This window comes from Anneissia japonica, unplaced genomic scaffold, assembly GCF_011630105.1.
Source record: "Anneissia japonica isolate Jap-2015-1 unplaced genomic scaffold, ASM1163010v1 scaffold1511_len2985839_cov193, whole genome shotgun sequence".
Lineage (NCBI taxonomy): Eukaryota > Metazoa > Echinodermata > Crinoidea > Comatulida > Comatulidae > Anneissia > Anneissia japonica.
The window spans coordinates 1,091,232-1,104,042 of record NW_022685291.1 but is presented as its reverse complement, the minus strand read 5'-3'; the positions used below and the strand labels follow the sequence as shown (position 1 = coordinate 1,104,042).

Here is a 12,811-nt window from a genome sequence, read left to right as displayed (position 1 = left end):
AGATTATACCCATAATTAAAGTAGATATTGGCGTGAACAATTGGTATGAAAATGTATAGGTACATACATTGAGTAATATTTTATCGCTTTTCCTGGCAACGAACACCTCCTCTCCTGCTCTGCCCTCTGCCTTGTTGTTGACTTGCCTACTTTGCTGTCTGTCAAAGTTAGTTACTTGCAAGAAGCAGGCATTTTGTTGAAAAGTGTGATGTGGCAGTTACTTGTCTACTGTAAGATTTAGAAGTTTTATTAATTAGGGGGTCATCTTAATTATTTCAAGGTAATCACTGCGTTCATTGTACGGGGGCTGGTCATCGGTAGTCGAATTATAGCAATAATAATTTAATAATCGACTGTAGTATAATCAATTTAAATTACTTAGGGCCTAGGCTAGTTAGGCTAGGCCTAGCCTCAGGCCCTAGGCCTAGTTAGTATAGCCAGGCCCATCTATTAATGCCTGCAGAAGTGCCACTGGTACAGTAAGTTAGGATTGTATAGAACTTCAAGGTAGAGTCAGTTCTCTTTATTTACTGTAGTTTTTAGGCTAGGTAAGTTTTATTATCTACCTTAATTTAAGGTTACGCCGCTGGTGTTCAACCAGGCAAATTTATGCGCCTGAAGAGAATGCGTGTGACCGCACGCATGTGCAGTTAATTTTCATGCGCACGTCCTTCACCAGATTGTTAGCTTTTTGGTTTTTCGACGAATTATCGAACAGTTTTTGGGAAGTGAAATAATGCGCAGCCAATCACAGCTGTAGAAAAGATTTTATCACGCACATAATAAGCACAGAATCGAATCGATGAATGTACGCATCACCACTGCACGTGCAATGTAGCAGAAATGTTTGTAAAAAATCTGGGGTCTTGGCCTGTCTGACAGGGACTGCTCCTGCTGGTTACTGAATACCAGACTTGGCAACTTTAAACAATGAGATTATTCTACAACAACCATTTGGTACATTAGGTTCGCTAATAAAAAAAAATATATAATGTACACTCTGATAAATATTGTTTCCTTATTTTACTAATACCAGAGGCTTTAACATCATAACTCTAAAAAGAATGGTTGTGACCAATATATGTTGCGTTGGGGCTGGCTATGTTGGTGGTCCAACATGCAGTGTGATTGCAGCTAAGTGTCCTGACATTCGTGTTACTGTTGTAGATTTAAGTCAGCAAAGAATCGATGCATGGAATTCAGATGATTTTAACCTGCCAATATATGAGGTAAAGAATTAAAGTTGCTATGCATTAAACATGTTGTCTGCCTTAGGTACAGTTTACTTTTGACCTGTATATAGTAGTGGCGGATTCAAGGGGGTGGTCAAGCTGGCCAGGGGGCCCCTACATTTGTAAAAATTATTTTAAAATATGGAGAAAAAAGGGAAAATTATAATTAAATTTAAGTCTGAGAGTTCTATAACCATAACTTTTATTGCCTCAGCCCCAACCATGGTGAGACTGAGGGTGTCTAGACTCTCCATCTGTGAAAGTTATTCCCTGGGCCCCTCTATTTCAAATTCCTGGATCTGCCACTGATATAGTTTATTATAGGCCTATATTTGTGTGTACTTAAATTTAAATAATCATGCTACAAGTGATCTTGTTCATGGGACATTTTATTCAGACATGCTTTATATGCTTTATGAAACAATATTAATATTGTATTTCTCACGCTCACAATACAAAAGGACCTTATGGTGTATAATTCATCATGAGTCGTAGGTGAATATATACCGTAATAAAAAATTATTAAAAAATGTTTAAAAGGGCATGCTTTATATGCTTTATGAAACAATATTTATTGTATGTATTTCCCACCATACCAGATTTTCTCACACTCACAATACAAAAGGACAGTATGGTGTATAATTAATCATGAGTCGTAGGTGAATATATACCATAATAAAAAATCATTTAAAAAAAATAAAAAAATTAAAATAATAAATTTTTAAATACTGTGTTAATCTGTCATCACACTATTTCTCCACCAGCCTGGTCTCAAAGATGTGGTGAAGGAATGCAGAGGGCGCAATTTATTCTTCTCAACTAACATAGATGAGGCTATCAATGCTGCAGACATCATCTTCATATCTGTCAATACTCCAACAAAAACATATGGACTAGGAAAGGTAAGACTTGAAAATGGTACAAAATTTATAGAATTTCCAAATATTAACTACAGTTATACATTGTTCTGTTTGTGTTATTCTATTTACTCATTTTAACCCTTTCCAGTCTGCCACATTACCATTGCCTGAGGCTTTACCAAAGCTTGGAAATTACATCATCTACACTAAATGTCGGGTTTTTACTGGGCGCAGGCATTTTATTTGGTCTGAATACAGGAGACCCTCTAGAGCAATACTCCTACATAACTCTCAAAAAATCCTGTAGAGGGCAGCCTAGCTATAAAATAATTATCATGAAATCTATACAGGGCGTACATACCACGCCCCTCACTATAAAGTATGGTCAAAGAGGGCGTCGTCGCGATGCCGTACGACTGGAAAGGGTTAATAAACTTACTTAGAAAACAGATTTGATAAGCAAAAGCATTGTATTAGTCTAATGCACATTGCTCTAAAATTTAAATATTTTTTCATTGTGTACAAATAATTTTTACATTCATTATTCATTAATTTATGCATGGTGAATAACTTGTTTACTAATTGCTTTTTCACCTTCAATTAAACTCTCTAATTTACATATGGTGACACAGATAACAAAATAGTGCCCTCTTTACAAAGATGTAACTTATTAAGAGGAATCTAATTATCAAAGAAAAGGAATAAAAACAAAACAAAAAGTATGAAAATGATGATAAAAACGCATTAACCACAATAAATACCATAGAATAACTTTATGAACTATGATTTTAAATATACTAATACAAGTTTCTGTAAAATTTTTCTATTCAGTTTTCTGCTGTTATTAAGAAATAAAATCGTTTAATGCTTTATCTTCCTTCCATGAAGGGTCGAGCACCTGATCTTAAATACATTGAGGCAGCTGCTCGACGGATAGCAAATATCGCTACTGGGAACAAGATTGTAGTTGAGAAAAGCACAGTACCAGTAAAAGCGGCAGAGAGTATCCATCGTATTCTGTTTGCAAATACTACTAATGGGGTTCGATTCCAGGTATAATGCTTTTTTAACTGTTTCAAAGTGTTGTTTTTATAGTCGGGCTCCAGAGGAAAATTGTAAGACTCAAAAACCATATTTGATGAAAAACTTGAGAACGGTAAATGAGATACAGATTTTTGAATTTTTAAAAACTGGGAACGGGGGGGGGGGGGACATGCTTCATTTTTGGCCGTTAACAGAAATGGTCCATGGCACCAGAGTTTTTGAAAAACTGTAATAAATCCTTCTGCGATGGGTTCTTAAATTATTTATTGCCACTGAAAACCATGGGATCATCACGTTTAGAAGTATGTTGCTGGCCAGGACTCTTTTGTTAACTCCCAATGGACATTTTAAAAACCAATTAAGTTAAGCTTATGGAGCGGCTGACAGCTCTCTCTGGACCACCTAACAGCTCACTATGGACCATTTCTGCTAAGAGAAACTTTTACCTCATGAAAAAGTGGAAAAAAGTTATGCCCCTTCCCCCCCCCTAGTTTTTAAATATTCTGTACCTCATTAACCGCTTTTAAGTTTTTCGTCAAATATGCTTTTGTGTAAAAAATCAGTTGTACAACATATCAAAAAAATTTTTCTCAGGTGCTGTCTAACCCAGAATTTTTAGCAGAAGGGTCAGCCATTAATGACCTTATGAACCCTGACCGAGTTCTGATTGGTGGTGAGCAGTCATCAAGCGGTCTGAGGGCAGTAGAGGAGCTAAGCTGGGTGTACGAGCACTGGATACCAAAGGAAAAAATAATAAAGACAAACACTTGGTCATCAGAACTTTCCAAATTAGTAAGAATTGTTTGAATTCTACAAAATCATTTTATAAACCACAAGTTTTCATGCAATAATTTCAGGATAAAATGTAATCATCACAAGCTTTTCATCTGAGTGATTGGTGGACAACCTAATAGAATTGTCCACTGACCTGAAGAAACAGCCTATATTATTAATATCATTTACTAACATTTATTGTTTAAATTATAATTTAAGCATTAAAATACTTAAAAAAGACAATTAACAATTAATGATGTGCAGGTTGAATATAATTGAAATATATTAAATTGTAGGCTGCTAATGCATTCCTGGCCCAGAGAATCTCAAGTATCAATGCCATGAGTGCTGTGTGCGAGGCTACAGGAGCTGACGTAGGAGAGGTTGCTCATGCCATTGGTACAGACTCAAGATTAGGACCAAAATTCCTACAAGCTAGTCTAGGTGAGAAAAGAAAAATAATTAACACAATGATAGATGTTTCTACACATTGGTTTTTTTTTTATCTGAAAGCTTGTGCGTGTCTGTTAGGGCTTTGTGTTTCCTTGTTGTTTTGCCTCATTGACGTTTCATCCTGGGCCAATTCACCCTTGGTTTTTTTGTACTGCTTTGTTTTTTTCTCTCCTCAACACTCTTTGCAGGAGTAAAGTGAGGAGTTTTACTAAGCCTTAGGCACCCAAGCAGCCACAGTGTAGCCCTCAGTACCAACATATTACGGAAACATTTCCCCTTATTCTGCATAGTTCTTATGCAAGATTTATTCAAGGAAAAAAAAGCTATCAGACTCCAATTAAAACAAGACGCTGGCCGAAAAACAGTTTTTAGTGCAGGAGCAAGAACAGCACCTTTTCGGCCAACTGCTCAGCTAAATGACACATTGCATATTTCCGGGCATCATTGATGTATTAACCGCAAAAAGTATGAAGTTTAAAAAAGTGTTGATGTTTTAAAAATATTATGTAATGCATTTTCGAAAATTTATTTAAGATTTATCCATTTTTTCAGGTTTTGGTGGTAGTTGTTTTCAAAAAGATGTACTTAATCTTGTCTACCTTTGTGAAGCTCTTAACTTACCTGAAGTTGCAGCCTATTGGCAACAGGTGTGTTTACACATTGAGTGTCATTTGTTAGTGTCAGTCCTTTTTGTGTTTCAACCATGGATGGGTATCTTTTTTTTTTAATTTTAAAATAAAAATAAAAAATTAACAGAATATTACCCAAAATCAGATTTATACAATAATGCTATTGTCTTTTGTTATACAGGTGATAGATATGAATGACTATCAACGAAGACGCTTTGCTAACAAAGTAATTGGCTGTCTATTTAACACTGTTACGGATAAGACCATCACTATTCTTGGGTTTGCTTTCAAGAAAAACACAGGTGACACAAGGTAGGGTGTGACATTCTTAGTTGCTGCTTCTTCTTCTATTATTATTATTATTATTATTATTATTATTATTGTTATTATTATTATTGTTGTTATTATTATTATTATTAATATTATTATTGTTGTTATTAATAAGTAGATAATATTTTAAACTTTTCTGCAGGGAATCGTCAAGTATCTACATGTGTAAATACCTGATGGACGAGGGCGCTAGGCTGCACATCTACGATCCTCAGGTTGCTCAAGAGCAGATAATAGCAGACCTTACACACAGGGATATATCTGAGAAATCTGAACGAGGTAAGATGCAAGTTGTCTCCCCGAGTTAGTGTGCTCTGTACTTGAGCCAGTTTGTGCGCGTAAAGATGTGTGTGTACAAATTACCGATGTGTTTATGCACATGTATTATAGTACTAAAAAATGCACAAATTGAATTCATGGTCACATACACACATAAGCACTTTCAAGAGCATGTGAATATGTAACGTAATGCAATTATGCACATGATACCAAACTATTTATTTCTGGTTATTGGATACAGAATAAATTATACACAATGCTCGATCTCTTTCCTGTAGAATACTTAGTCAAGCATGTCTCTAATTCAGTACCAAACCAATTTCATTCTAAGTCATTCAAAGAGTACTTATTGTGAAAGGAGAATCATAAAGTGTCCTGCCAAAGGACACATGCAATGTTGCCATATGTGCTATTTAGTATTGGTATTTCATGTAAACCTTTAGTTATATCCAACTGAACTACTGTATTCCAGTGAAGGTGTCAGGATTAGCTGTAAATTCAGAGGTAGCACACTTGATAAGAATTCCGAACATACTACTCTTGCATTCAAGTTCAAAATAAACCAGTCATGTTCCATTTTAATCATATTAATACTACATTACTTTAACATATTTCAAGACTATGGTAATCAAGGTAACTCCAGATACAAGTTTGATGTGAACACATCCACTAGATTTAAACCTTATATTTCAAGGCTACAGTAATCTTGTTAATTAGACATAAGTTTGGTGTGTACCACACGGCAGCGGCTTACACTTTGCTGTGAATAGATTCATGGTACTGAATTGCTCGAGTTCCTATACAGTGTTGTTTTGATATTTTATATTTATGTATCGGAAAACATTTTCTAGATACCCTTTTGTAATCCTTTTGTGTTCTTTTCTGTCTGTGGATATTTTATGCTTTTAATTGGTACTGTATGTTCTTAATCCTTGGTATTTACAGTGTACTAAATTTGATTTTAACTATTATAATACATAAAATGTGATTTGTTTCGCTGATTAGATATCACAGTTCATGTTAATTTGTTTACAGGTCATCTAACTGATAATAAAGGTAGTTATTATTAAAGTATTCAAATTTTGGTTGGGCAGGTAAATTCAAGATGGCAACAACTCTTGAAACAGAAACCGAATGGGAGAAAGGTAAATTTGAAGGTAACTGCTTGTCATCTTCATTTAGACCAATCCCTTCATTCAATCATTAATTTGTTACATTTATTTCCTCTGTTAAAGCAGAGGTACCGGTATGTTTTTTGACTTCATGTTTACTAGTAAAGCCAGCTTCGAAGGAATATTATACATATTATATTATACATTTTGAATATTCTAAAACATTAAAATTGTGTTTGAAGAAATATTGGGAAAAAGCTAATAAGATAAGTTATTGAAAATTTAAAACCTGGGAAATCGAGTATAAATACATTTTTTGATATAAAAAAAAATTTTTATATCTGGTTAGTCATCTCCATTTATTTCTTCAAAAACCCATTTACTCTCTTAGAAGATTCATTTGTACAACATTTAATTCTCCACTGGACCCTGGCTTAGCCCATATCCAAACTGGATTGGAGGCAACATTTGTTAGTTCATTATGGTTCATTCCAAATCAGAGAGAAATTTGAATGTTTACCTGTGACCCTCCTTCGATTTTCCTTTAAAAAATTATAAAAATACCTTGAAATATGTCAAAAGAATGAATCAAAAATTTCAGCTTCAATTTCCCAGCGGTTTTTAAGTTATGACATTTTGAAATTTAGGTATCACACCCCCTTTTCCATTCTTATAATGGCACCAGTGCTTTTATACAGTTTTTAGGAATCTATATCTCCTGGATAAAATGTGAAGGTGTTCACAGGGCCATGGTGGTTGATTTGAGCCAGAATGCCGGAATGACCCTAATGGTTTCTTGTTTGTCATACTTCAATTGCAATTTGTTCAAGAGTGACAAATTTTAACGATTTTTTTTACTGTATCTTGCTTTTAAGTATCATCTTTCAAGGTGAAATATAGTGGCAAAAAAAAAACAAAACAGTGCACTAATACAGGGGAAACAAATTGAGAGAAGTCTTTTCAGGGAAATATGGTTAATGACTTCGTAACATATCTTATTGTATTTTGCTGAAAAAGTTAATATCCTTATTGATCCATTCCTGATGATGACATAATTAATGTTGAATTATTGAATCATGACATGATGGCATGCATTTCGATACTTGGAGTGCGGTATGTATTATACTATCTTATCTGAGATTAATCAGTGGTCCTTTCGGTTTTTAAGTTAATATCCATGAGCAACTAACTTCAGGGAGACAATTAATAATACGGTGCTGTAGTATAAACATGCAAACATGTGAATGTGTGGTTGATAGGTTGTTAATTTATGGGACATTAATACTTGCTCACAGGAGTTGCGGTACTTTTGGTTTTTGTACAGGATACTCCTGTGACTGGTAATTAGTAAAAAATTAATTTTTTTCTGATTCTGGAATTTTTAGCTTAGTATCATCATTCACATTTACATACATTATATATAATTATGTTTAATATTGTTGTCTTTGCATGCTTATCAATCTCCTGAAAATATTGTTTATGCTTTAATTATTTAAATGCTGTCTATTTTTGAGTTCAAACAGGTCAGTTTGTATTTTCTAAAGTGAAAGCTTACGTATGATGGGTTTCACAAACTAGTTATTCAAGCAATCGCAGTAGATGGTATTCCATATTAAAGCAATGTTTTTATTGAATAACCTATACAACATGAAAGTACACCACAGAAGGATAAATATTTTTAACTGGGATTAAAACAAGTTCTGTCTTAAAATTAAATCTAACAAATCCAGTTTTGCTTTGGGATTCAAGTTTGACAAAATTATTGGTAATTTTAGATGTGGATGCAGATTTTTTTTGTGTAGGTATGTATACAGATGGGGATGTTGAAACAGTAACCACTGTGCATGCTTCACACAGCACAATGATCTCAATAAGATGTTTCACAATTAAAAATTTTATCTTTCACATGTAAATGTACAGTATTATCAATACATTCCACGAAATTACATCAGATGATATATGCTGGGAAAAAAAATTGACAAAATTATTTTCTCTCTTTTTTGTTTTGTTTTGCAGTTAGTAAGTTAGTGAAGATATATAACAACCCGTATGAAGCGCTGGAGGGAGCTCATGCATTTGTTGTTTGTACAGAATGGGATGAATTCAAGGTAGGAAGTTATTATTTGCAAAATTGTGGTTATAATACTTACTTCAAATGCTCACCTCATCTGTGTTCACTGTTCATAGGTTGAATTTATGATGGAGAATCACTTTTAATACTACTTTATTTTCTCTATACAGTAGTTTTAATTGTGAATACGTGCAATAATGTGTATAAATCTAAGTTGAGTAAAATCAGTCAATTGCAATTTGTTGCATACAGAATTTGTCTTTTTAGTTGATTTTTTTTTGTTGTTCTTGAACTGGATTTCATAATTCTACTTGTCACTTCATTGGAGTTCATTGTCATACCATACAATGTGCTTAACAGTATATTTAACACATGAATGGGGAGAGGAGCTTAGCTCAGTCGGCTAATCTGATGGTAGCCACTGTGTGTGCACTGAACCGTGGAGGTCTCTAGGTCCCCGGTTCAATTCCCATCGCTGCCTCTCCTTGTGTTTCAGCTGGAGGGGATGAAATACAAGTTATAATAGCGCACCGTCTTTCGGATGAGACGTTTAAGTCGTTGGTCCCATGTGCATGTATGGCCCATGTGTATGTTAAAGAACGCAGTACACTCTTCGAAAAGAGTAGGGGATTGTCTCCCGGTGTACTGCCCAATCACCACCAGAAGGACCCCACTGGAAATAAGTCTTCTTCTAGACTTTCGTAGGCTATTCTTGGTGTTTACACCGAATGAATCCAATCCAATCCAAAACTATATTTATTGATAGCATTTATATATTTGTACTTTAAAGATGTCCAAATTACATCAAATGTATTTTTCCTTATTTGTGCCGTGTAAACGTAAAATTAATTTATGTTCATTATCTCAGGTTTTCACACTTTTGAATATGGGCAAAAAAACATTTTGCAGAGTTTTGGGAGACCAGTGATGTATTGTGGGTATTTTTAACAATAGCTCATCAATTATATCAACTTTGATTTTGTTTTATAGGAATTGGATTATCTACGCATCTATAATAGCATGCTGAAGCCGGCGTTTGCTTTTGACGGTCGAAGAATCCTGGATCATGATTCATTGAAAAATATAGGTTTTCATGTTGAGACTGTCGGTCACAAAACAACATTGAAGGATTTTCTACCAATCACACCATAGGGCATTTAAGGTTTAATGAATAAATTACAATTTTTTGACATTTTATACAAATTTTATAAATGAATTAGTGTAGGTAGTTATATATAAATTTTGTATATACTGAGTTTTATATCGTGGTTTTTTGTTTTGGATTTTAAAAACAAGGCGGATAGGTAGAGGGTTGTATTTTAAGAGTCTAGTATAAACAGAATTTTTAATAGTCTCCTTTTCCGTTATCCCTTAGCCCAACGTCTCCTATTTCCTCTTCCAAGCCATCGTCCGATGGATAGGTCACTCTATAATTTATATATGCTGCTGTGATAAAATCACTTTTTGTTTAATCACCTACCTCATTGCATTTTGGTTTAAGGATTTTAAAATGTGCACTTTTTAATAGGTATGCAAGACTATTAACAGTACCTCTGTATTTGTACCTCCCTTGGGCTGTCATTAATATTTAGTACCTCAATTGGTAAAGCTGTAGTATAAAGCTTAGTATGCCGTAGGTCTAACCCTTTGGTAAGCTCATCATAAGTCACTGGTGTTTAGTACAATAACACCATATTGATATATGATGATGTTACATTGATGGACCATCACTCATCAAATTGCCATGGTTGAGTAAGCACCGATTTTTCATAAACAAAACCACAGATGGAAGACAATTGGAGGTGGGGGGAGGGGCACAGTCCTAGTGAGATGCACATAAATACACACTATGGGAAGTTCACTAAACACCAATCCATTGATGAATTTATAGCAGTTTTTTTAATGGTTTGTTTGTTGATTTAATATTTCTAATTTTTATCTCATTTTTATTATTAAGTCATCTGGCGACACCCAACGCGCGAATCCTTCCATTGTTTCTTCCCCTTCTTAGTAGCCTTGTTGGTAATTAATAACTAAAGAGGAGTAATTTAAACAGGGTTGTACATATACCTGTACTGTAGACTACATTTAATGTGTACTATAATTATCAGCAATGTATTCTATTTTCATATTAAACTTAAATGCTGCTATTACATATTTAAGCTTGTAAAAAATGTAAACATGTTATTGGAAATAATTTACAGATTATTTTGTTTGGTTTTTAGTAATTAAAAGAGGTGGAATTTAGAATTAATATTCATGAGAATTTATACAAAATATTCATTGATGGTTTCCATGGTGAAGTAAACACATGTATTCAAATCACATGCTAACTATAATCATGAAAACGTTTTTTAAGCCTGAAACACTTTTTAATGCAGATTTTGGTAGTTTTATTTTGATATGAACTAGTTAGGAATTGCATGATGATGGCATTAAACATTTTTTTAGAATATTTTAACAATTTCTATAGATTATATTTATATCGCACCAAATAGAATATGTATTAAATTTTGTTAAATATTCTGAACTGATTTGAAGACAAGCTCCAAGCCCGTAGGCAGGATTTTTTAAGGAGGGGCGGGGGGATTTTCTAATTTTTCACAAAAAGGCACTTTGATTCCTTGCTACCTCAGCCCTACCATGGCTGGGGTAAATTTTAAAGATATAACACCTCAGATGTTCGGAAGTGGCAGTAAAAATGCCAAATTTCAAATAGTTGGAGTTAAACAAAGACTTCCATGCAAATGGTACTTTTTAATAATAATTTAAAAGGACCAAATCCCCTGGCTACAGGCTCTAGTTCTTTCAATATTTATTGAATTTACTTTTTAAAAAATGGAATTAGTTTCTGTGATGATTAATTGTCTGTGACGTGTCTATAAGGTGCTTTGCAGTGGTGGCTCCAGAAGATGGGGGGCTTTGGGTGTGCACCTCCCAGAGGTTGCACCCCCAGCCACTTGAAATTTTCCGAGCCAAAAAAATTACAGATAGTAAAAAATCATGTATCGCCTCATTTAATCATCAAGCCCCTCCCCATCAGCTCCTTGTGTCAATATTCTGTTGATGCGCCACTGTGTTCCAACTCATAAGTTTTAGTGCAATTCTTTTGACCAAAAGATCGCTAATTGTGCTGTTTTTAAGTACTGTATTAGTTTTAATATCTAGCATTTATACACCTTTGATATAATCTTTTTTTTTTTATTGTCTATTAGGAAATGTTGATATTACTGTATTGTGGAATTGATATTACATTAATAATTTCTAATTCATTTCAGTAGCTTTGTCCAGATTATCAAATTGTCTTACAAAAAATTGCTGTATGCCCATATTGTATATCGACATGTGATGCCATCATGACCATATGTGGCAAAGACAAGCCAAACCAGTCACTCGTCGCAAAAATTTTGAGTTATTAATACAGGGTTAAAGAGTAAAATAAGAGCTATAAAATGGTAAAAAAATCATTCAAATCCGACATTTCCTTATGAAGTTACAAGCCTTTAAGCATACAGCTGTTTAAAGAACAATATATGAGAAATCAGCCTTCAAATTTTATGATTTCAGGCATTTCTCATGCAGAAACTATCATAAAATCTTTAAAAAGTGTTGTTTTAACATTGAAATTGGGAAAAATAACAGCACAGCATGATGTATAGATACATAAACCTTAGTTTGGTGAAATAAAATAGATTTTTAAAAATTTTACATTCTAGCATGTTTTTGCTATTTTCTCTGAAACACAATTTGCGACGAGTGACTGGTTTGGCTTGTCTTTGCCACATATTAGGCAAGTCACATGTTTCTGTGATAGTCTGGCCTGAGCTTATGAGATAGTTGTACCAAACATTGCAAGGCTCTGATAGTGCATGCCTGGCTGACAATGTAGTGAAGAAGGTGATTGCCTTCTTATCAGTGGCACTGCCAGCTGGGGGGGGGGGGAATACCCCATATCAGACAAGCATGGATCCCCCATTGTCCAATGCCATGACAACGTCATCTAATAATTATTTGCTGATCAAAATAA

The 12,811-nt window shown here is 34.1% G+C and overlaps 1 protein-coding gene across 5 annotated transcripts; it reads left to right on the top strand.

The window, feature by feature from the left end:
- Positions 1 to 91: 91 nt before the first annotated feature.
- On the top strand, positions 92 to 12,064 carry LOC117110169 (UDP-glucose 6-dehydrogenase-like). Of its 5 annotated transcripts, none has more exons than XM_033252787.1 (12): positions 92 to 230; positions 1,037 to 1,229; positions 1,997 to 2,134; positions 2,981 to 3,145; positions 3,731 to 3,928; positions 4,207 to 4,354; positions 4,916 to 5,010; positions 5,174 to 5,304; positions 5,465 to 5,601; positions 6,696 to 6,758; positions 8,730 to 8,821; positions 9,775 to 12,064. In XM_033252787.1, the coding sequence occupies exons 2-12, from the start codon at positions 1,065 to 1,067 to the stop codon at positions 9,934 to 9,936; spliced, it is 1,494 nt and encodes a 497-aa protein (XP_033108678.1). In that variant the 5' UTR covers positions 92 to 230; positions 1,037 to 1,064; the 3' UTR covers positions 9,937 to 12,064. The 5 variants fall into 5 exon arrangements, with proteins under 5 accessions (XP_033108678.1, XP_033108684.1, XP_033108672.1 ...); XM_033252793.1 differs by having other exon boundaries at positions 131 to 280; positions 6,696 to 6,746; XM_033252781.1 differs by having other exon boundaries at positions 131 to 280.
- Positions 12,065 to 12,811: the final 747 nt, after the last annotated feature.